General features: G+C 55.3%; 10 protein-coding genes and 1 non-coding gene across 11 annotated transcripts; 6 read left to right on the forward strand and 5 right to left on the reverse strand.

Annotated features, from left to right (window-relative positions):
• Nucleotides 1–33: 33 nt before the first annotated feature.
• Nucleotides 34–1,135, reverse strand: VDAG_06520 (4-nitrophenylphosphatase; the record flags this gene model as incomplete). Its single annotated transcript, XM_009658898.1, has 4 exons — nucleotides 34–791; nucleotides 871–939; nucleotides 995–1,016; nucleotides 1,073–1,135. 4 exons carry the CDS (start codon nucleotides 1,133–1,135, stop codon nucleotides 34–36), a joined length of 912 nt encoding a protein of 303 aa, XP_009657193.1.
• Nucleotides 1,136–2,383: 1,248 nt separating this feature from the next.
• VDAG_06521 (uncharacterized protein) lies at nucleotides 2,384–3,111 on the forward strand (the record flags this gene model as incomplete). The annotated part of the gene is made up of 1 exon (XM_009658899.1): nucleotides 2,384–3,111. One exon carries the CDS (start codon nucleotides 2,384–2,386, stop codon nucleotides 2,858–2,860), a length of 477 nt encoding a protein of 158 aa, XP_009657194.1. The 3' UTR covers nucleotides 2,861–3,111.
• Nucleotides 3,112–3,238: 127 nt separating this feature from the next.
• VDAG_06522 (uncharacterized protein) lies at nucleotides 3,239–3,761 on the reverse strand (the record flags this gene model as incomplete). The annotated part of the gene is made up of 2 exons (XM_009658900.1): nucleotides 3,239–3,405; nucleotides 3,446–3,761. 2 exons carry the CDS (start codon nucleotides 3,759–3,761, stop codon nucleotides 3,239–3,241), a joined length of 483 nt encoding a protein of 160 aa, XP_009657195.1.
• Nucleotides 3,762–7,423: 3,662 nt separating this feature from the next.
• VDAG_06523 (pectate lyase A) lies at nucleotides 7,424–8,286 on the forward strand (the record flags this gene model as incomplete). The annotated part of the gene is made up of 3 exons (XM_009658901.1): nucleotides 7,424–7,660; nucleotides 7,725–7,812; nucleotides 7,880–8,286. The coding sequence occupies 3 exons, from the start codon at nucleotides 7,424–7,426 to the stop codon at nucleotides 8,284–8,286; spliced, it is 732 nt and encodes a 243-aa protein (XP_009657196.1).
• A 643-nt stretch (nucleotides 8,287–8,929) lies between these two features.
• On the forward strand, nucleotides 8,930–9,010 carry VDAG_20177. The gene has a single exon. It is a non-coding gene; the product is annotated as a tRNA-Ser (tRNA).
• Nucleotides 9,011–9,421: 411 nt separating this feature from the next.
• On the forward strand, nucleotides 9,422–11,953 carry VDAG_06524 (Ku80; the record flags this gene model as incomplete). Its single annotated transcript, XM_009658902.1, has 6 exons — nucleotides 9,422–9,904; nucleotides 9,996–10,598; nucleotides 10,657–11,048; nucleotides 11,104–11,318; nucleotides 11,385–11,854; nucleotides 11,936–11,953. The coding sequence occupies 6 exons, from the start codon at nucleotides 9,422–9,424 to the stop codon at nucleotides 11,951–11,953; spliced, it is 2,181 nt and encodes a 726-aa protein (XP_009657197.1).
• A 122-nt stretch (nucleotides 11,954–12,075) lies between these two features.
• Nucleotides 12,076–13,884, reverse strand: VDAG_06525 (QDE-2-interacting protein; the record flags this gene model as incomplete). The annotated part of the gene is made up of 4 exons (XM_009658903.1): nucleotides 12,076–12,553; nucleotides 12,602–13,327; nucleotides 13,385–13,431; nucleotides 13,492–13,884. The coding sequence occupies 4 exons, from the start codon at nucleotides 13,882–13,884 to the stop codon at nucleotides 12,076–12,078; spliced, it is 1,644 nt and encodes a 547-aa protein (XP_009657198.1).
• A 766-nt stretch (nucleotides 13,885–14,650) lies between these two features.
• Nucleotides 14,651–15,353, reverse strand: VDAG_06526 (mitochondrial import inner membrane translocase subunit TIM14). The gene is made up of 3 exons (XM_009658904.1): nucleotides 15,226–15,353; nucleotides 15,044–15,171; nucleotides 14,651–14,991 (listed from the first exon to the last, which is right to left on the reverse strand). Exons 1-3 carry the CDS (start codon nucleotides 15,274–15,276, stop codon nucleotides 14,850–14,852), a joined length of 321 nt encoding a protein of 106 aa, XP_009657199.1. The 5' UTR covers nucleotides 15,277–15,353; the 3' UTR covers nucleotides 14,651–14,849.
• A 420-nt stretch (nucleotides 15,354–15,773) lies between these two features.
• Nucleotides 15,774–16,719, forward strand: VDAG_06527 (ribosome biogenesis protein RLP24; the record flags this gene model as incomplete). The annotated part of the gene is made up of 5 exons (XM_009658905.1): nucleotides 15,774–15,778; nucleotides 15,859–15,880; nucleotides 15,982–16,031; nucleotides 16,082–16,110; nucleotides 16,187–16,719. The coding sequence occupies 5 exons, from the start codon at nucleotides 15,774–15,776 to the stop codon at nucleotides 16,717–16,719; spliced, it is 639 nt and encodes a 212-aa protein (XP_009657200.1).
• A 552-nt stretch (nucleotides 16,720–17,271) lies between these two features.
• On the reverse strand, nucleotides 17,272–17,718 carry VDAG_06528 (uncharacterized protein; the record flags this gene model as incomplete). The annotated part of the gene is made up of 1 exon (XM_009658906.1): nucleotides 17,272–17,718. One exon carries the CDS (start codon nucleotides 17,716–17,718, stop codon nucleotides 17,272–17,274), a length of 447 nt encoding a protein of 148 aa, XP_009657201.1.
• A 1,087-nt stretch (nucleotides 17,719–18,805) lies between these two features.
• Nucleotides 18,806–21,029, forward strand: VDAG_06529 (uncharacterized protein). The gene is made up of 2 exons (XM_009658907.1): nucleotides 18,806–19,308; nucleotides 19,386–21,029. The coding sequence occupies exons 1-2, from the start codon at nucleotides 19,051–19,053 to the stop codon at nucleotides 20,931–20,933; spliced, it is 1,806 nt and encodes a 601-aa protein (XP_009657202.1). The 5' UTR covers nucleotides 18,806–19,050; the 3' UTR covers nucleotides 20,934–21,029.
• The last annotated feature ends 155 nt before the right edge of the window (nucleotides 21,030–21,184 follow it).

The following is a 21,184-nucleotide window of genomic DNA, read 5'->3' on the forward strand; positions in this document are numbered from 1 at the left end:
TGGCTTTTTTCGTTGTGAAACAAAAAAAGCAAATCACTCGATCCTGAGATCCCGGATGCCATCGACGAAGTAGGCCGGCACGGCCACGGCATCCTCGGCCTCCCAGTCGGCCTTTGTGTTGACGCCAGTCAGCACAGCCAGCGTGCCGCCGAGCTTGCCCTCGATGCCAAACTTGATGTCCGTGTTGAGGCGGTCGCCAATCATGCACGTCCTCGCGCGGTCGAGGTGGAAGCGCCCCGTCACGGCATCCATCATGGCCTGGCTCGGCTTGCCCAGCTCGAGGGGCTGCCTGCCGATCATGTTGACGAGGGGCACGCCGACGCTGCCGGCGCCGGGGAAGAAGCTGCCGTTCATGGGCAGGGTGCTGTCGCAGTTTGTGGCGAGGAAGACGGCGCCGCGGCGCAGGTACTGGTAGGCCGTCGCCAGCTTGAGGTAGTTGACGTGGAAGTCGAGGCCCGCGAGCACGACGCCGACCTCGGGGTCGAGGGCCGAGCCGTCGGCGAGGGCGGCAAAGTCGGCGGGCGTCACGTCGCGGCGCAGGCCCGGGTCCGTGCCGCCGACAAAGGGCACGTTCTCGGCGCGCAGCTCGTCCTCGATGCCCGACTCGCCGAGCACGAAGACCTTGGGCTTGTCGGCGGGCCGGCGCAGGATGCGCGAGATGTAGATGGACGCCGAGTAGGCCGAGCCGAAGACGTCCTCGGGCGTGCACTTGATCGAGAGCTTCTGGAACTTCTTGTGGTAGTCGGCGCGGGACTTGGTCGAGTTGTTCGTCACGAAGATGGTCCGCTTGCCTGCTCGTCTCGTCATGTGAGTTGCGATGTTGGACCCTGGAGCTGGAGAGGGGGGGAGCGGCCCCATGGAATGACGGACCTTGGGAGTGAAGATAGTCGATGGCCTCGGGGACGCCGTCAAAGAGGTGATCGCCGGACCAGAGAACGCCTGTAACCTCATTGGTGAGTGATCAGAGGGGCCGTGAGACTTTTATGAGGCGTACCATCGCAATCGATGAGGAACGTCTGGGGATGAGGTCAGCAAGGTCATCGAGTGAGACGGGGAGGGGATAATCGCGCACGTCGAACTTGTTCAGGAACTCCTGAAGGGCGGCCTTGTCGCCGCTGAGGTACTTTGAAGACATGATGGCGGATTTTGCAAGGCGGTTGTGTGTTTTGGATGAGATGGTAAGAACGAGGCTGGTGTTAGTGAGATGTATTGTGGATGAGTGTCGTGCAGGCGTGAGCAGGATTAGTCACGTCATGATGGTCCCCGTTCGGCTTTCTCTCCGGGTGCGGTCCCCATCTACAGCCGACGTACACCTCGCCGTCTGGTCCTGGGTGTTTTGGGACAAGAAATTGACAATGAGTTCTGTTTTACGATGCTTCATGACATGCATGGGATCGAGTCGATGGGTTGAGTTCTGGTAGACCATGATGCCGCACCTCACATGGGAGCTAGGTAGAGCGGGTCAGTACTTCAACCTACCCCTCAACACCAGATGGTCGGGAGTTCATGCTATGGAGTCTCCCATGGCATGGGTGACTACATGGTCCTTGTGAACATGGAGCGAGCAACTGGACTTCTGCTTCGTCATTGGCATGACACATTTGCAACTGAACATGACCTTCCCTACCTCACCTTACCTTACCTAGTTAGGTAGCTTGGTAGGTAGCTTGGTAGGTAGCTTGGTAGGTAGCTTGGTAGGTACCAAGGCAGGTAGGTAGAAAGGGCTGGCTGGCCAACATCACAGGCAAGAAGGTCAACCAACGACCCCTGCCAATCCCGCACCCTGATTCACCGACGCTCACCGTTGACTGGCCCCTGCCTTCTCACCCGCATCCCCAACGCGCGAGCCACCTTCCCCGCGTGGGGGAACGCCCACCTGCCGTCTCAGTGGTGACCTCGTACTCAAGCCCTTCACGTAACGGTTCACTTTCGACCACCCAAGGCACACCGAGCCCAGGTCCGGAAGTTGTGGGAGGTTGTGGAATGGTGCCGGGCGACCTTGTGCGTCCCTGGTCACACCACAAGCACCTCACCTCCACCACCCCACGCGAGCCTGGGCCAAAGCCATACAGTAACCCGGCTGACCCTGCCAACCCTTAAAGTTCACGAGTTACCTGCCTGGTTCCTCTTCCCGTCAGCCTTTGACTTTTGACCTTTCATTTCTAGTTTGATTGTACTTCTTCCGATAGCTCCGATACCTCTCGCTGTCAGCCCTTTTCTATAACGCAGTTCGCTCCCAGGCAAACCCTCTTCCTCACTTCTCCCCGTGCCTCACCACATACCGACCATTTCCCACGATCAATCAAACGGCAAAGGAACCGCAAAGGAACCGCAAAGGAACCACAATCGCCAGAAGCCATCGAACACCATCACCAACGTAAACATGACCGTATCCTCCCAGTCCGTCGACTTCCACAGTCAGCCCTCGGCCGCAGCACCGCCCACCACCGTCACCATCCCCCCCCTCACACCGACGTCGGGCTCGACCTCGTCCACAGACCCCTCGCCCACCACCACCTCGCCCACCCTCGCAGACCACCGCCCCTCAATCGCAAAGGCCTACACGGCCCCGCCCCCGCTGGATCGCCAGTTCCCCAAGCCCCCGTCCGACATTGACCTCACCGAGGCCCTCCGCCGCGCCCCCGGCCGCTGGACCATCCAGGGCAGCATCAGCGCCAAGGAGGCCGCGCCGCGCCAGCCGCGCGCCGATCGCGACATTGAGCAGCTCAAGGCCCAGCGCGTCATCGACCTCGAGACTGCCAAGGCACAGCTGTTCGCCTACAGCGACAGCATGCAGGAGGAGGTCGTTGCGCGCGAGAGGCTGCGTCGGACGCAGAGCATCGCCAAGAAGACGGCTTAGATACCAGCACACGGGACTAAGATGTGCGACTCGTACCAAAAAAAATCAAAATCTAAAAAACTGAAAGCCCAGTTCCAAAACGGAATTCGGACGCTCGATCCTTTGAGAAATGGCGTTACGCGAGTGAGGCGCAGCGGAGAGGACATGATCAACGACAGGCGACGACGGACGGAGTTCTTTATGCAGGGTTCAGCAGTTTTAGTAAAGAGAGATAGTGTACAGTACCAATGAAATTTCTCAATGTCCCATGACAAGCGGCTCACGCCCCCCCTCGTGACACATATATCTAGATATATATATATAGATATATATATATATATATATCACAGCTCCTTCGGCACAGATGGCAGTCGCGAGACATGTCCCGAGCAGCCGCCTCTACGAGAGGCGCGATCCCAGCGTGAACCCGTAGGCGATGGTCGCGATGAACGTGCCCAGGTTCAACAGCGACGAGATGCCGTGCATCTTGCCGAAGCGCTTGTTCAGCGCCTGCATCTCCTGCGAGTGGGGCGCCGGATCGTAGCTCTTCTTGCCGTCCTTCTTCTCTGTTCTGCTGTCAGTCGTCTGCTTTCTCGTTGCACCCACGGGGCGGAGAGGCGGGTGAGGGGGCATGCGTCAGACCTTGGGCGTAGCGGGCAGCCATGATCTTCTGCGTCGCAGGCAGGACCACCAGCAGGTTGACGGCGGCGGTGACGAAGATCGTGGCAATGGGCAGCAGGGTGCCGCGGAAGTTTGATTCGTCGAGAAGTCCGCCGAGGCCGGAGGCAACGCCAAGCGGGTTGCTGCTCCCGGGGTAGGTCAGGGCGAGGATGGCGGGGAGGGCCGTCTGCAGGGCGAAGTAGATGGGGAAGAGGGCATTCTGGGCGGCCGAGAATGAGGGGCGCTCGAGCACGCGGAACATGGTGATGCCATTGACGAAGGACTGAAGGGTCAGCAGAGAGCTCGGCCGTCAGATCTTAAGCAGGCGCCTACGTGGAAGAAGGTCGTTCCTAGGAGCGTGCCGTAGCTGTTGATCGTTAGCGCCAGTGAGACTCCTGAGTTACTGCGAGCAGGGGCTCGCCTACGAGATGATGTGGTACGGTGCCGGGGAAAAGAAGATGGAGCCCGCCATTTTCGACACAGAAGCAACGAGGGTGCACTGTTTTGGTAAGCTTGTGTTGTGTGAAGGCAGAGAGAAGACTATGACATGAGGCGCTTAAGATAAAGTACCTGTTCTCATGAGAGCAAGTTGTAGTCGTCAACACTCCATGGTCCGATACGTCACGGCAGTTGAGGTCCCCACTGCTGCGGGTCATGCCTAATTAGTAAGGCAGGCCAGACACAGGGCGGCTACAAGGCACGGCCACAGGGCAGGCCATGCCATTCGGATCACTCACTTACCTGAACACCTCTACACGAACATCATCAGGGCTCACGTAGTGGAGGACGTGAAGGCGGAGTTGGGCAGTAGACGCTAGTCACATTTCCCGATCATCTCTTCAAGGCGAAGCGAGCGACTTTAGGTGATGGGGCAACACAAGTGATCATGCCATACTCGGACGCATTCATGTAGGAGGTACTTTCGGCCTGGTATGTAATAAACCAAAATGCACAATTTTTTTTATCTGCATATACCTCTGGCGAGCACTTTCGCATTGGCGCTGTGCTCGCCTCACGCCCCTGATCCCAATTGTCTTCCCATATACTACAAGCAGCGCCACAAGAAGGTTATCTGTCTTGGACCGGTGTGGGTCATCCCGACGTTTGTCCAAGAATGGCCATGGTCGGACATCAACCACAGAGAGAGCTCGCGGCTAAGCTCCTATGAGAGCGACCATACTTGAAGTGGTATTTTCGAAGCGTCCCAGTGATGCAGTAGCGGCATGCGGCGTCGCTGGCACAGGCCTCTTTCTTGTACCTGCCAGAGCCACTTTTGCTGAATCTGGTCTGGCAGTCGTCGGGTTCAATGCCGATAGCCTGGTTCTCAGTACGCTCCATTCATCGCCCCGAAATCGACCTGAGCCACTTGGTCCTCTATGCAAACCTCAGCCATCTATCACGGTCAACGGCTGGGGGTTTCAAAGTGGTGTTGGAAGTATTGCCGCCCCGAGTGATTCTCGCTTCAACCACTTGCGTCTGATGCGAGGAGATCCTTCTTCATGAACGAATGAGTCAAGAGGTCTGCCATCAGGCTCCGTCCATCGGGATGTGTTACGATCATCTTCTTGATCGGGTCAAGGAAAACGTCGCTCTCCTCATCATACGCGTGCCTACACGACCTTCGGTTCGCCTCACGCGCTTCCCAGGCTTGAGACCGGTCAAAGAAGACTAGACCTGGAGACTGTTAGTTTCTCCATTGCAGCGAAGAAGAAATATCAGATGGAACGCACCATTTCCATCGTGGTGATCCCGCTTCTTAATTGATGATTAATTCATTGTAGATGGGGCGAGTGTGAGTAAAAAGGAGAGCGTGACGGCAAATACTTCGAGACCAAACAGCATGCATCAAAACCAGCCCATAAGTGAGCGGTCAGAATCCAGAACACCCAACACCCAATGGCCGGGAACCGCGCTTGCGTCAATGACCAAAACCCTGCCATTGATCGATTCAAACGATTCACTTCCCACGCGATGAGTAAACCATTCACACCAAAAGAGGCCGCAATCTAGCTGATAAGTAGGCTTGTCTATTTATCTACATTCTTCAGCCGCCAGAGGCTGCGCCGCTCCATCCATGAGTGCTACTTCTTTGATACAGTAGCGTCACAAGCTACCTGGTGAAGACACACAGCTGCCCGGCGGAACCGCAATCATGGTGAAGAGGTGGTGGTCCCTTTTAAGCAACGCGCGCACCTCAACGGGTGCGGAGAAGGTCGCGCAGTCGATCAATGGAAATACTTCCCAGGCCTGTCCATACATCTGACCGAAAAAAATGGCACCCACCTGCTGCTCGCGCGGAAGCGAGCCTTAACTCGCAGTATTTCGTAGCGCTGCCGTCAGTTTAAACCCCTTATTGCAATAGTTCGCGGTTGGGAGAGTACTCTGTATGAGGCAAAAAAGGGGTGGTTCAACGAACGTGAGGGACCTTGTCGTTGTCGTATTGCCTGGCTCGCGAAAGAGAATGGTCGAGTTCGACGAGCTTGGCCATCTCGCGCGCTGGCCGTACATGAACTAATTAGCTCAGAGCAACCAGGTAAGGCAAGTCGGGGCGACGTAGCCCGAAAGAGCAAGCTTCGGTTTCGGTTTCGGGGTGGCAGGGGAATCCGCAGGGATGTCGGGAATACGAGGTTCCAGTACTTGGTAAACCACACCTTGGTACCTCTCGAATGCAAGGCTCTCGCCCCTCCAACACCGTATACCACGGACTAATACATGGCGAAACTGCGTCGGACTAACTCATATTGATTCGCTGCCACTTGCCACAGGCAGCACAGCTTGGCTTGGAGTGGTCCTTTCCGGAAATTTGGGTTGCAGGGTCTCTTACTTGACAGGCGTGCTGTGGGGATGAGCTGAACTAAGGCTTGTTTGTTCATGCGACTGCAAGATGGAAGCTTGGCGCGCTTTCATGATGAACAACCCAAGAACCCCAGGACAGGGCACATTCATGGTCTGCACTGGCAAACAAGCTTCGATGAAGCTAGATAAGCTTAAACCGCAGAAACGCTAGAATCTTGGTTGACCGCGGAAAGTCCCCCCCAGAAGCCGCGCAACTAACGAGACCCCATTCAACAAGCCCCGAAGCAGTTGACACAACAGCATGGCAATTTGAGGGCGTCGCCGAATGCTCCATTCGCGGAAAGAGGCGTCTCCACGACTAAAGTGACTAGCCAGGGCTGGAGGTGGCGGGGGCGGGGGGTTCGGTCAGGCATCTAGTCCCCTTGGTAGGTCAAATCAGGGATCGCCTTGATCGAAATGCTCAGGAATCTCAAGCCTCGGCCGCCGCCCTATGTTTAACACACGGATCTTGCGTGCTCCTTTTGTCCATCAGTAATCTGGGGAAGCGATGTCCCGCAGCTTGGCCAGGTACCGCTCGAATGGGAAGCTCACTGCCGATCAAGTGAATGCAGTGCCATGTCTGCATAGGGCGCGCTTTTAAATCTGACAGCTGGGTTTCCGTATTGCAACAATCAAGATCAGTTCCACCAATCTACATTCTAGCCGAGGATACGACCCTGCCTGACAGATTTGATCCAGGGCCTCAGAGGCACACACCGTCTTCGCTCCTTCGGGGGGCCGGTCGGTTGGCCCCGTAGCTTGTTCGAGGTAGATCAATGGAATAATGCTCCGCCAATGGAGATCCATGATTCTGGGCAGCGCATCCAATCTGGGCATGGTGGCCCGTGATTGACGGAGGCGATCTCGCATCGGGGCATGTTCTTGAGCGGACTTCCAGCGTCAAGAGAGTCGTCTAGTACCTCGAACTCCGCGGCATTGTGTCAGGCATGATGGAGCTGGAGTCCACTCCGGAAACCTCTTGGATATAAAAAAGGATAGACAAGAACTGGAGGCGGCTGGCGGTACTCGACTTCCTGATCAACTGCTTTTTAGAGTGGATTGTTCCTGATCTGTCACTGCCTTGTCAATATGAAGTTCTCCACTGCCGTCGCCGCCGCTGGCATGTCCAGCCTCGTTTCCGCGCAGACTCTGAACATTCCCACCCGGACCGGCAACATCATCTCTCTCCCCCGGCCTTCCTACATTTCTGGCGCCAAGGACTTCAACAACCAGGAGTTCGACCGCGGTCGGAGCTGTGAGTTCGGTCTCGACCTCGGTGTCAACGAGCCAGTCTTCATCTTGGAGAACGGCGCTTCCATTAGCAATGTAAGCCCAGAACAAATGAAGCAGACTACCAAATGAGAGGCTGACAAGCCTTGCGCCTTGACAGGTCATCATCGGTGCTCGACAGGTTTATGGCGTGAGCTGCAAGGGTAGCTGCACATTGACCAACGTCTGGTTCCGCGATGTTTGTGAAGGTGAGCCCGCGCCCTTTGGTCTGCCTCTACCTCTCGGCAGCCGGACTGACCTGTCGACCCCATACAGATGCCATCGCTGCCCTCGGAACCGGTGATGTCCTCGTCAAGGGCGGTGGTGCCCGCAACGGTGCCGGCGACATCATCAGACACAACGGCCGCGGCACTGTCACGGTCGACAGCTTCACCGTCGTCGACTCGGCCAGGCTCTACCGCAGCTGCGGCGACTGCTCCAACAACGGCGGCCCGCGCAACGTTGTCGTCAAGAACGTCAAGGTCTCTGGTCTGAAGTCGGAGCTTGTCGGCATCAACTCGAACTTTAATGATGTTGCCACTGTGTCTGGGTCGTGTGGTACCTCCAGCAAGGTGTGCCAGGAATATCGTGGAGTCGCGAAGGGATCGAGCAGCTATAAGGTCACCACCACGGCCAACTGCCAGGGTGCGCAGGGCAAGCTGGCCAACCTTCCTGCTTGTTAAATGCGATCATGTGGCAGGGCACTTGCCAGACATGGCCGGTTTCGGGCTGTCCGACTTTTGTGTCATAGCTAGAAGATCATCCCTCACGCCAAATGACGGCTCTGTGAATGGACAGACATGCAGATGGTCACAAATGTCATCACAAACATACCATGTCCTCTTCTTCTCCGCCTTCAGAACATTGAGTCCCTGGTGCTAGGGTTTCATGGGCCCACTCCGTCGCTGGACTGCCGATCTGTCATGGCCTTGAAGATGCATATTTCAGCAAATAGCAGCTCCGGGCGGTGACTGGCAGGTGGCCTTTTCCGAGTTGCATCGCAAACAGAACCACGCCGTGCGTCAGGTGATGGTTTGTGCCGGAATGCGTGTTTCCATGAAGAGACATGAAGTCAGTGCATGAGGCTGAATGACGAAATATCCGAAGCGTCAACTACATTGTGGGAAGAGTCGGACTTGATTACTTCTGATCCCGACTGACTGACCCAGAGATTCCCCAGATTCGGTACTGTGACCGCCCCCCACCTACCATGCTTGGGCTGGGGGCTCTGCACTGCAAATCACTTGGGTCCCTAGGTACCTCAACAGTGCCGTATCGAGCATTGGAGAACATGAGTGTCCCAAAATTGCCGCAACTCAACAAACCGGCCAGGTGGTGGAGTGGTTAACACGTACCCCTGCTAAGGGTATCTCTCCGGAGGCGCAAGTTCGAATCTTGTCCTGGTCGATTTCTTTTGCCAATTTGGTTCATTGTCGATGTAATCTTTAATAATTTTGGTGCCGAAGTTACGAAGTCGAACAGTGAGCTGCTGGACTGAATATGGTCGAGGACTCTTTGTTGGGTTCCCCGCGACGCCGGATCACGTGGCACCGTGTTGAACACAGAACACAGGCGCGACATGGGCTGCGCTAGACGTGTCGCAGGGGCCATCTCATCACTCAGACTCAGCTCACTCGCACCCCAGCCAGCCCGTTGTCTGCCTAAAACGTCTGGTCAGTACAGGCGACTTGCTGCCTGCAGCTGTATGCTTCCATGTCATAGACATTTTCTTCGATAGGTGCTGGGACTCATACCCTCTGCATTTCTCGCCATTCTTTTCACCATTTTCTTTTTGCAACCTTCACGCACGCATTCGCCATGGCCGACAAACAGGCCACTGTCTTCATCGTCGACCTCGGCTCGTCAATGGCCGACTGCCACAATGGTCGCATCGAATCCGACCTCGACTGGAGTATGCGCTATGTCTGGGACAAGATATCAACCGTCGTTGCAGCCTCACGTAAAACATGGACCGTTGGTGTTGTCGGTCTTAAGACCGACGAGACGCGACACCTCCTCCAGGATGAGGAAGGCTACGAGAACATCTCTATACTGCAGGAGATTGGCCCCATGTCCATGAACTCACTCAAAGAGCTGCAGGACGTCATTGTGCCCTCTGAAACGCACACTGGAGATGCAGTGTCGGCCATCGTCATTGCCGTGGACATGATGGAGAAATACACCAAGGCGCTGAAGTATGCACGAAAGATATATCTCATCACTGACGGCACGGGTCCCATTGATGGAGATGACTTTGAAGACATTACGAAAAAGATCAACCACGACGGTATCGAGCTGATTGTACTGTGAGGCATGCCAGCCATGACACCCCCGTTTCCAGACTGACAGCCGTAGGGGTGTGGATTTTGACGACGCGGAATACGGATTCAAGGAAGAGGACAAGCCAAGTCTGAAGGCAAGTCAGCCCCGACCACACTCTGACGAGTCTGGCACTAACTCTTTCCTCAAGAAAGAGAATGAACGCCTTCTCAAGGACCTCGTGTCCAAATGCAAGGATGCCCAGCTGGCCACCATCGCCGAAGCCATTGACGAGCTGGACACGCCCCGCCTCAAACCCGTGAGGCCCTACAAGTCGTACGACGGCCCGTTGACTCTCGGCGATGTCAAAGACCCCAAGCATCCCTCACCCATGGTTATCAACGTCGAGCGCTACTTCAAGACGAAACTGACCAGGCCACCCCCCGCGTCCACCGTGGTGCTGAGGACAGAGCCTGGCCCCTCACAGGCCGCCGAAGGGGAGGGCATGGAAGGCGTCGAGTCATCGCTGAACTTCGGCGCCATTCGACAAGCTCGCTCATACAAAGTCAACGACCCGGATGCACCCGGTGGCAAGCGAGACGTCGAGTTCGACTCCTTGGCGAAGGGCTACGAATACGGCAGGACTGCGGTCCATATCAGCGAGTCGGAGTGGAACATGACCAAGATTGAGACCACCAAAGCGTTCGAGATTGTTGGTTTCATCCCGGCCGACAAAGTGAGCCGAAATCTCATTAGTACCCATTGCCGCCGAACGTACTGACAAGCAGCCTCAGTTTGAACCCTTCCTCAGCATGGGCGAGAGCTGTATCACAGTGAGCCGCAAGCACGACGACAAGTCGCAGCTCGCCCTATCCTCGCTCATCCACGCCCTTTACGAGCTCTCTTCCTACGCTGTCGCGCGCATTGTCCTCAAGGATGGAAAGGAGCCGCAACTCATCCTCCTGGCGCCTGGCATCGAACCCGACCTGGAGTGCCTCTATGATGTCCCTCTCCCTTTTGCCGAAGACGTCCGCAGCTACCAGTTCCCTCCCCTTGATCGCGTGGTCACAGTCAGCGGCCAAACTCTGACGAAACATCGCCTGATCCCTGATGACGAGCTGAACGATGCCATGAGCGACTTTGTCGACGCGATGGATCTGGACACGTTTGTGAAGGACGAAGATGGGTAAGCTCTTCGCAACAGAATGCCATGACTTCCACAGATCTGACGCAAAAGACAGAGGAGAACCCACAGAATATGCCCCCATCGACGAATCCTATAACCCGGCCATCCACCGTATCAACCAGGTCGTCCGCGATCGCGCCATCAAGCCGACAGGCGACATTGAGCCCATCCCTCGCGTCCTCCTCCGCTACGCCGAGCCACCAGAAGATCTCCTCACAAAGGCAAAGGCTGACATGAAGGCTCTCATCAAGGCAGCCGAAGTCAAGAAGGGTACGCTCGCGCACCCGTGGCCCTCCCCCCCAACCCCACTGGACACATCCACTGACACGCTCGCAGTTCCTCCCAAGGCAAAGAACAAGCGCAACCGCGATGCCGCCAAGCCTCTGTCCGGCCTCGACATCGATGCACTTCTCGGCTCTCTCCCGAAACGCGCCCGTCTTGTGTCCCGTGACAATGCCGTTCCCGAATTCAAGCAGGCCTTGACGAGCGCAACCGACGTTGCTGCGATTGAGGAGGCGGCATCCCAGATGGGCGAGGTCATTCGCGGCCTCGTCACTGACAGCTTTGGCGATGCGGAGTATAACCGTGCCATCGAAGCGCTCGGCGTCATGCGCACGGAGCTCATTAACATGGAGGAGCCTGCGATGTACAACGACTTCGTCAAGGACTTCAAGACGAGGTTGCTCGCGGGGGAGTTTGGGGGTGATCGGAGGGAGATGTGGTGGCGTGTGCGGACAGGACGACTGGGTCTGATCGACTCGGCGCAAAGTGAAGTGTCTGAGGTCACGAGCGAACAAGCTGCTGAGGTAAGTTTCCAGTTCTCTCGTTGCAATACAAGCGCTGCAATCTGGTCAAGTTTGTCCCTTCTATTACTAACTTTTGCGTAGTTTCTCAAGTCCAAATAGACCTGTATTTGCTGAGTTTTCTTTGCTTTTTGGGGTTATTTGCCCTCAATTGTACGATCAGAGAGCGGATCGGTTAGCTATGAGTACCTATAAGAAGCCATCGCGAGGGTATCACCTCCCTTTCACCATCTCTCACTCCTGCCCTCGTGAAATTTCTCAGCAAAGTCAACCCTCTTGTCGGCCATATCAGTGACTGCCTCCGAATTCTCTCCATCTTCAAGTTGCTGTTCATCTATACGAGCGCGGACAGCCAAAGCAAGCATAGCCTGAAGCGTGTACGCAGCGTCGTTTCCAGCATTATGTAGGTTGCGAGTAGGGATCTCGAGGTCACCACAGACGGCGCCGAGGTTGCAGCCCGATGGACAGCTGCGCCAGGCCTGGTGCATGTCCTTTGTGTCGGCACAGCCTAGGAATCCCGGAAGCTGGCCAGGGTTGACATCAATATCTTGGAGGTAGTTGAGGTCAGCGGCAATGTCATGCCCGACGAGGATAAGAGTGCGATTGCGCTGCATCGGATTGGATGCCGGGGCAGCTGTATGCTGTGCGAGGAGAGCGCGGACTCGTCCAGTGAGCTCGCCAAGTCGAGGAGTTTCGCTTGTTCTGCTAAGGTCAGCCGAGGTTCGCGGCATTCAAAGTAACACGCCTCACCCAAAATTGAAGGCATCAGGACAGCCATGACAGTATTTGTAGTTGCGCTGAAATCGAGTCTCGTACACGAGAAGATGATGGTATTCGATCAAAGAGCTCCAGTTCTGGGCGTTGATGCCAGGAGGTACGTTGACGACCTCTCGCGTATCAAGGATGGAAATGCCCACCTCGAGAATGACGCTGTGGGACTCCTCGGCAACCTCAATATCAACGGCCGCGAAGACTGCATCCAGCTCGCGGTCATGAGGGATGACTTGCTCGATGTCCACCTGACGCGCGCTGACGCCAGCTACGGGACGAAGACCAAGCATGCGTTGGACCGACCGGATGCCGTCCAGACGCCGCATATTGGCTTCCTCGCGGCGCTTGGCATTCTTCTCCTTCTTTGCCTCCTTTTTAGCGAACTTGAGTACATGGAGCTTGCGGACGAGGTCGTCTATGACGGCTTCAGAAACGCCTTTGCCAACATCGTCGTCATGATGAATAGGAGTTTTGAGGCGAATATTAGTGAAATCAGACTCGCAAATAGAGCGGCCAAGAAAACGGGGGCGTGGACTGCAGCCTTCGCCGAATTTGAGGTGGAACTTGCTCCCCGGCGCGCCTGGTGGTATGGTCAGGCGAATCCCCGCAAGAGCGTTGACGATGCGAAGAAAGTGCTCAAACTGCACGGTGGGCACGAAGAGCTTGGGAGCTTCTTCGAGGGATCTTGGGTTGTAAAGATAGAAGCTTTCAATGTCAGTCTCTTTTGATGTCAAGATTGTAGAAGAAGCACTGTTTGCTTACAAGTCCCACGTATTGCCCTCGAGAATGTCCTCAAAATAGGGTTCGGCCTGATTGGTGTTAGAACTTCATCAAGGCAACTTCCTAACTTCCTTGAGACCCAACCATACCCTTGGACGGTTCGCCTTCCCGATGTACATGGCAGGGTATGTCGTGGCCAACTCCCAAGGTGTGAAGGGTAAGCTCATGGCAAACAACTCGCCAGCTTTCAGGCCCTTGAACTGGTCGAACCCTTCGGTTCGCAGTTGCTGAGCCATTACTTCGCTTGGATCGCTTGTCGTGGGAGGAGTGTGGTTGAAAGGCTCGCTGGGTAAGCCTGGTACGTGGGTCGTCTTGGCGTTGGACTGTTGCTGATCGAAAGCCAGATGTTGGGCAACGTAGTCCAGGTCGATGAAGGGGGGGTCCGTATAAGCAATAGGAGAAACGTTGCCGCTGACACAGGGCTGCTCAAGCCCAAGAAAGGTGTGTAGTAGCTGCCTTCTACGGGCTGAGTTGTATGCCATCTCGGAAAGTACAACCACCTGACCAAGCTGTATCTCAAGTCCTGGGTTATAAGTCTGTCTGCCTTGATCAGCGAAGTGAAATGGCGTTTGTAGAAGGGGCAGAAAACAAGCTGGGTAGTTACAAAACTGCGCTTTGTTTGATGGCCGGGTCGAAGAACGTCTCGAAGGTTGGTAAGAACAAGAGAATACTTGTCTAAGGTACCTACCTACTTACCTAGGTAGGTATCTAGGCAGGTAGGTAGGTACCTTACCTTTGGAGGACTTTTTGCCGAACTGCCCAAAGTGAATCAGTTGAATGGGTGGTGCCTGCCCAACAATCCGTGAACAAACGAAAAGGGATGCTTGGTGCATTGGCACCGCTTTGCAGGCCTGCAGCAGAATGATGAAGTCACCTTGCGTCCCGTCAAGCCGAGACCAAAGAGATTCATGAACACCATACAAACCTCCCCATTCAACCCTGGAGCCTATTTAGCTCCCTGATCTACACAACGAGCACTACCAGCACCTGACGCTACCATTCTTGAAGCTGACACAAACTGGCCTGCCACTTGTTCTCAACATGCGCAAAAGGGGCATTCGTGTGCTTCGGTCGAGTCCAGCCCCAAGAGGTTCATTGTCAGGAGTGTAAGCAACAAGGCTGGATAGCTTCGGGCATTCCGTGCCATTTCGAGCTTGAGATGATGGGCTGAGATGGCGTAGCATGGCACGCTCTTGACAACAGACACAGACACAAGTACAAGACAAAACGTAAAGGCTCGTAAGTGGTGAGGAGAGAGACATGCCCAGCGCGTGGGTCTTTACCGTCGCATTACGATTTCGTCCATCCTAACACAGATTGAAGCGTAACAACGACTTCTTCCAAACGCCAACGCTATGACAAAATATCCTGTTGTACATGTACACGCAGCCCATTGCTGCCTCTCAGGCGTCGCATGCCGAGCACCTTCTGTGGCTGGTCATTCTCTTCAAGACGCTGTCTTCTCCAGAAACTCTTTCGCTTCGTTGACCTTGGTCGCGAGGTAGGGGCTGCCGCCGCGATCGGGATGATTGAGGAGCATCAGGGTTCGGTGGGCCTTGCGGATCTTGTCCTTGGTGATGGCGCGCTCGCTGGGGACATGTCAGCTCACAGTTCATTTTCGACATCGGAAAGGTGCCGTACTTGAGGGACAGAATGAGAGAAGCCTCCCGCTTGTTCATCTTGGGCTCGAAGCCACCCTTGTAGAAGGCCTTGCCCATTGCGCCCACGCCGCCGCGCGAGCGTCGCCATGCGACGAGACTAGCCCGACCCTGTGAGGCATGTCAGTACATGCAGAGCGGCTGATTCGAATCGGACGGACAAACCAAGAAGGCCGCGACGGCAATACCAGAGCCCCAAGCAAGTGCGGACGCCATTTTGATGTTGATGATGGTGGTGATCCTTACTTTACAGAAAGCCGGACGAATGTGGTGTTTCCGTCTACGATTGCCTCGCCTCGCCTCGGGTTGAACCGCAGACTGGAGCCAGAGTTTTTCTCGGACCGGAGTTCAGCCAGCTTGGGTTGGCCACCCAGCCACGACGAGCAAGCCTCCACTGCCGCCAATCAGAGGCTTCTCAGTGCACGTTTTCTCCATTAAGCCACAATGAGGGTCCAGTTCCCGATAAGCGATAACGAAAAACTTCATCCGTGGGAGGAACACAGTGCAGTAGATTGTCTTGTCTCCGCGACAATCACCAGGTTTGCCCCCTCGACAACCTGCACCCAATCCGACGGCAAACGAAGACCTTGTCCCTCAGAGCTGCGAGGCAACACGACGATCCGGGTGTTTTTGTTCTTTTGCGACGCTCAGCGCCCCTCTCGCTCGCCGATCCGACTTCCGTTTAGCATTGTCGACCTTGCTTCACCGTCAAGATGAGGTGTGTTACGGTAGCTTCAACTTTTGCGGTGGAGCTTGTCCTGACGTTCAGAAAAGAGTAGAGACTTGTTACTTCTGCAGTCGCCCTGCCTACCCGAGCAAAGTACGACCCGCCTCCCTCAGTCGCAAGCAATCAATACACCTCCCCTAAGGATGCTGCGACAAATAACTTGGCATAACGTCAAATACTGATACATGCTGCAGGGTATCACCTTTGTTCGTAACGATGGCCGCTCCATGAGGTTCTGCAGATCGTAAGGCATCAAGGTCCAGAAGCTCGGCAGCATGTGCTAACTGCAAACAGGAAGTGCCACAAGGCCTTCAAGATGAAGCGTCAGTCGCCCCCAGCACCGTCGACGGCGCCCCTAAGGAGCTCTCATGGCCACCGCCCCCTACTAACACGGCGCAGGCAACCCCCGCAAGGTCCGCTGGACCAAGTCGTTCCGCAAGGCCGCCGGCAAGGAGATGACTGTCGACTCGACCCTCCAGTTCGCAGCCCGCCGCAACGTCCCCGTCCGGTACGACCGCGATCTCGTGCAGAAGACGCTCAAGGCCATGGAGCGTGTCTCGGAGATCCGCTCGCGCCGCGAGCGCGTCTTCTACAAGAAGCGCATGGCTGGCAACCGCCAGCGCAAGCTCGACGCTGCGCGCCGCCTCGTCGCCGAGAACCAGCACCTGCTGCCCCGCATGCGTGGCTCCGAAAAGAAGGCCCTCGCCGAGCAGGGTGCCACCGAGGAGGAGATTGCCGAGCTCGAGAGGGAGCAGGCCCTGTCTGGCAAGAAGAAGAGCAAGGTCTTCGGCCAGGAGAAGATCCGACAGAGGGTCACTGTCGATGGCGACATTGTCGAGGAGCGCGAGGGCGGCATGCAGTTCGACGACGACGACGAGTCGTTCGACGAGGAGGACGGCGAGGAGGACGACGAGGAGATGGATGTCGACTGAGTCTAAGCGCATGCTAGCTTGGAGGGATGTTTTGTCATGTTCGTTGGCGTGTCCATGTCGGCTCGTCTGGGGGGCCAAATCTTTGCCAAAGTTCATTTCTCGGCGTTTCGGATAGGTGGTGGCACCCATCAACGATGGACGGCGTTTGCGGCCCTGAGGGATACCAAAAAGTTGACGATCATTGAATTGAGCCTTCGTTTGTAATGCTCGTGGTCCCTATTCGGTGCAACGTCGGCGGCCTGGTCCTTGCCGAAGCCTGCGGTCCATAAACACGGTTGAGGGTGATGGTGTCAGGTTGTCTATGCTGGGCCCATTGACCGACTGCCTGGGCGCACAAGTGGGAAGCAACATCTCAGTCAACCACTTGCTTTTAAGCAACAGAGTGGCCAAAACGATGGCACAGGTTGAGCACGACGCAAGACAACAGCCACCCACCTGACCGAATCCTGCTACAGAGTGTTGAAACAAACAGAGCCAAACGAGTGTCGTGGGTATCTGAATACATAGCACGAAAAGAAGCCCCTTTCCGTCTGAACTTCCTGGTTGTCATTCTTAGACTTCGTCCTGCCTTTGACCATTCTGCTCCCTCGCATGCGCCCTCGGTGGCATTGCCAGCCCGGACTCCACGTCCTCAACAACTTTCCTCTCGAGCTCCTCGATTCTCTGTGCCTCCTCCTCTCTCTTGGCAGCCTCATCCTCCTTGCTCGTCCAGTTGCCAGCTCCGCCCCGCCCACTGTAGCCCTTGTTCGCGGCTCGCGCGATGCTCGCGTTGACGGCCGTCCGCGTGCGATCAGCGGCGGCCTCCTGTTCCCGTGCCGCCGGCAGCGTCGCCGGGTCGTGGAAGTTGCCAGCGCCTCCGCGGCCAGCGCGGGCGTAGGCGTCACGGGCGGCCGTCGAGGCCGTCACCGTCGAGGCGTTGGTAGCGACCTTCTGCGCCTCAAGGTCCTGTCCATTGTCAGACATGCCATCACCAGTCGGCCGTCGAGAGGGACTGTACATCTGTGGGCTTTGGCCTGTTCAGCCTGCTCAATGTCCTGTTTCGAGTAGAAGTTGCCCGCGCCGCCGCGGCCGGTTTCCCGGTAAACGTCTGACATGGTACTGGCGAAGGACGTGATCGAATCGCTGCTATTATGAGATGAGTTTGAGCTTCAATATCTTGACACTTTGATCACTCGATAGCCAGCTCTTGTTTATTTGATCGGATTAAAGCTGGTGTGAGGCATTGGGGCTGTGTTGCTTTCTTCTTTCTCCCCATATGACACTAACGCGGAGTCTATTCCCCATATCGCAGCCTGTGGCGCACCGTGGGGGGCCCTTCGACACCAAAATGTCTACAGCGTCTTTGTGCTCGTGCTGTTATCAGCGTGCGCGCGCTCTCGACAGCGTACGGGGCAAATCGGACATGTCCAACGATGGGAGGTGCTTGATAACGATTCACAGCATGTCAAATCAATTAGTATCAGCGCACATCTACGAGAGAATCGATCCCCAGCGGATGATCTGCAGCGCCAATTACCCGGAGTCGCCCAGGTCCAAGCACACCATCGCATCGCGCTGGAACAAAAGCGCTCAGCGCAAGGCAGAGATCCTCGAGCCATCGCAACTCTAAATGCAAGGGTCCATCCATCTCGGGCGCGCGTGTGTGCCAGGGCGGGAGCATCACGGGTGCCTGCCGATGCCCGGCGCCCAGGCCAAACCATCTTGTCTTTGGTGATCGAGGGCATCGGTTCCCGGTTTATTACCCCTCTTTCCGGAGCAGGCGCACAGAGGCGCCAGTCATGGTACCAGGCCATGATGATGGAGGAAGCACGACATGGAGATGGAGACAAGGGCAGAGTTGTAACCCAGGTGATACCTTGAATTTAGTACTTATAATCTGAGATCACTAGTACCCGTAGCTACGATTATATTAAATATATACCTTGATTCTCGCGAACCGCTGTGATGCAGAGTGGGGAGGCTGCTGTAAAACAACGTGGGTCACGATGTTCAAGGTACCTAATTACCTAAGCAGGCTTTGGACCTACTAGGTAGATTAATGTTATTTTGAGTACCTTTCTGGTGCAGATCAAAGTTAGCTTTGAGTACCTTCCTGGTGAATGCCAAAGTCAACTTTGAGAGTACCTTCCTGGCGCAGATCAAAGTTAGCTTTGAGTACCTTCCTGGTGAATGCCACCGCCGTGCCTGGATTTATAAACGCAACCCTCTTCCTACCTTGGGTTAGGAAGCACCATCCTTCATTCTCTTGCATTCGGCACAGCATTTCCCTCCTAGAATCAACAAGATCTCCCTATAGGAGGAATTCCATCTGCTTACAGAGATCCTTGCAAGATGCCAAATCCACTTGTTACAGGCGGAGTCATGGATGGCACTCGATATCCTGGACCAGACGAAGGCTGTGCACCGCCTTATTGGTTTATCTCGTCTGCTCCGCCGGTCGTCGAGAAGGACACGATCATCGTGGCAGCTGCTTCGCCAAATGTCATGAGAGGCCATCAGAAAGTCGACGGGTGGTTTCTCTCTGATTTCTACGCCTTCAACTACCTGCTCCACGGTCTCGGTTCGTCACAAACGTGGCTCACAGCTGCTGTAAGTACGCCGTGTAGAGGTGCTCCATGGCCACTTGCATTTTACACCGTGGAAGATTGATCACTGACTTGACGAAGGATCCGGTGAAGCTCCTCAAAGCAGACCCTCGATTCCCAGTTTATCTGCACGGCAACCCTTACCAGGAACGCAAGGTTGTGTTGAGCAACGATCTACTCCAGAGCGGGGAGTTGACGCCCGTCACGCTTGTTCGCAGCAATAATATGATCGCTCAGTTCCTCCGTGAAGTACGAGAAGCCTCGAAGCAAGCAGTGAAGAAAGGGGTTCCGTTACTTCTTCTCATCTTCTGTCATGGGCTGCGGAACCTCACCATGTTACTCGACTGTGGGCAAAAGTTGAAAGGAATTACGCCAACGACCCTTGATGCAGCCATCGAACCAGGCTGCCGCTATACTATTTATACGACTGCATGCCACTCTGGAGGGTGGGTCGTCAATACGACTTCTGATCACTGGCATAGCCCATTGAACACCAGTATGTTGGCTGCGGCTAGTATGACTTCAACGTCAAACGCGTGGCAAGACTCCCGCAGCATTAGCCGTGCTTGTGGATCGGTTTTCGCCAGCGCGGTTATCGAGGCACTGACGAGCAATTCAACTCCTCTAATCGACTCTCTCGGTGATGACTGCGCTGGGGATTCCAACATGCTTCAACCTACGGAGCCGAGCGACATCCAATCAGCCACATACAACACGTTCTGCGACTCTATCCTCACTTGTTGCGCAGATCGAGTTCATCGTCTATGGCATAAGCAAGAGTTTACGTTTAGCGCCCAAAATGACCATTGGGGAAACTCTTGGACCGGTCGATCAGGTATCCCCCTTGGGCATTTTGAGCAACGCTGGAACAAGCTACCCACTGTTGGGTACAATGGTCCAGCTGACGCGAAGGCACTAATGGATCCACATCCTGGTAACCCGACTTACTCAGCCTCAACCGACAAAACAAAAACGGGTGCGGGTGCCGATACCGAGGCCGAATCACTTATTGGTGACCTGATTGAGAGCATCTGTCATAATCGGTTGAAAGTCATGGCCGCCTTGTTCCTCCAAACTTGCCCTGGTGACTGGGACAGCGGTTGGGGGCCGATCACACGGGGCGGCTTGTGGCTAGCAATGGAAGAAAACCCAACACGCGAATCAGACTTCGATCCTGTTGCCATGATCACCTTTCGCTGGGAATTGGCTCAAATTGCTGATGATCTGGTCCGCCGCTTCCAGCTGCCTATTCCTGGGCAACAGTGCTGCCTACTTTGGGATTATTCGCAACACCTAACTCGAAAAGCGAAACAAGGACACAAACGGTCAAAGAGAGAACTCTGGGTTTACTGTACCTTTGTTGACCTTGAAGTACAGCCTATACCAACAGATGAACAAGGGTATCCATTCGAGCGCTTCAGCTTTTACCTAACTGCAGCGATCGTCGAGGCGGACCTCGACGACGAGAAAACGAAGGCAGTAGTCGAGGGGATAGCCGATCATATGCGTAAGGCTAAAGCATTCCATGAAATGCGTACGTTACGCAGCCCCAACGTCATCCAACGTGCAAGGGAGTGGCTTAAGAGTATCGGCAAGGAGTTACGGGACCTGAGCAAGGATTCAGGTTAAATGAACGCAGAACCATGTTTTCACAAGCTTTCAAGCTTCGGCCCCGTACACTAGCGATTATAATTATAGTTAACACCATCAAGTGCAGTATATTTCAACTGTTGGGGGTGTACCGACCAGGGGGCCGACTAGGGGGCCATTAATCATCGACTTCCCCATCGACTACCCTAGTAATTCATCTGTATCCCATTGGCTCATGGACCAGCCTTATTAAGGCAACATGTCTAAGGACTTGACTGGTTGATATTCTT

This window comes from Verticillium dahliae, genomic scaffold, assembly GCF_000150675.1.
Source record: "Verticillium dahliae VdLs.17 supercont1.12 genomic scaffold, whole genome shotgun sequence".
NCBI classification, from domain to species: domain Eukaryota; kingdom Fungi; phylum Ascomycota; class Sordariomycetes; order Glomerellales; family Plectosphaerellaceae; genus Verticillium; species Verticillium dahliae.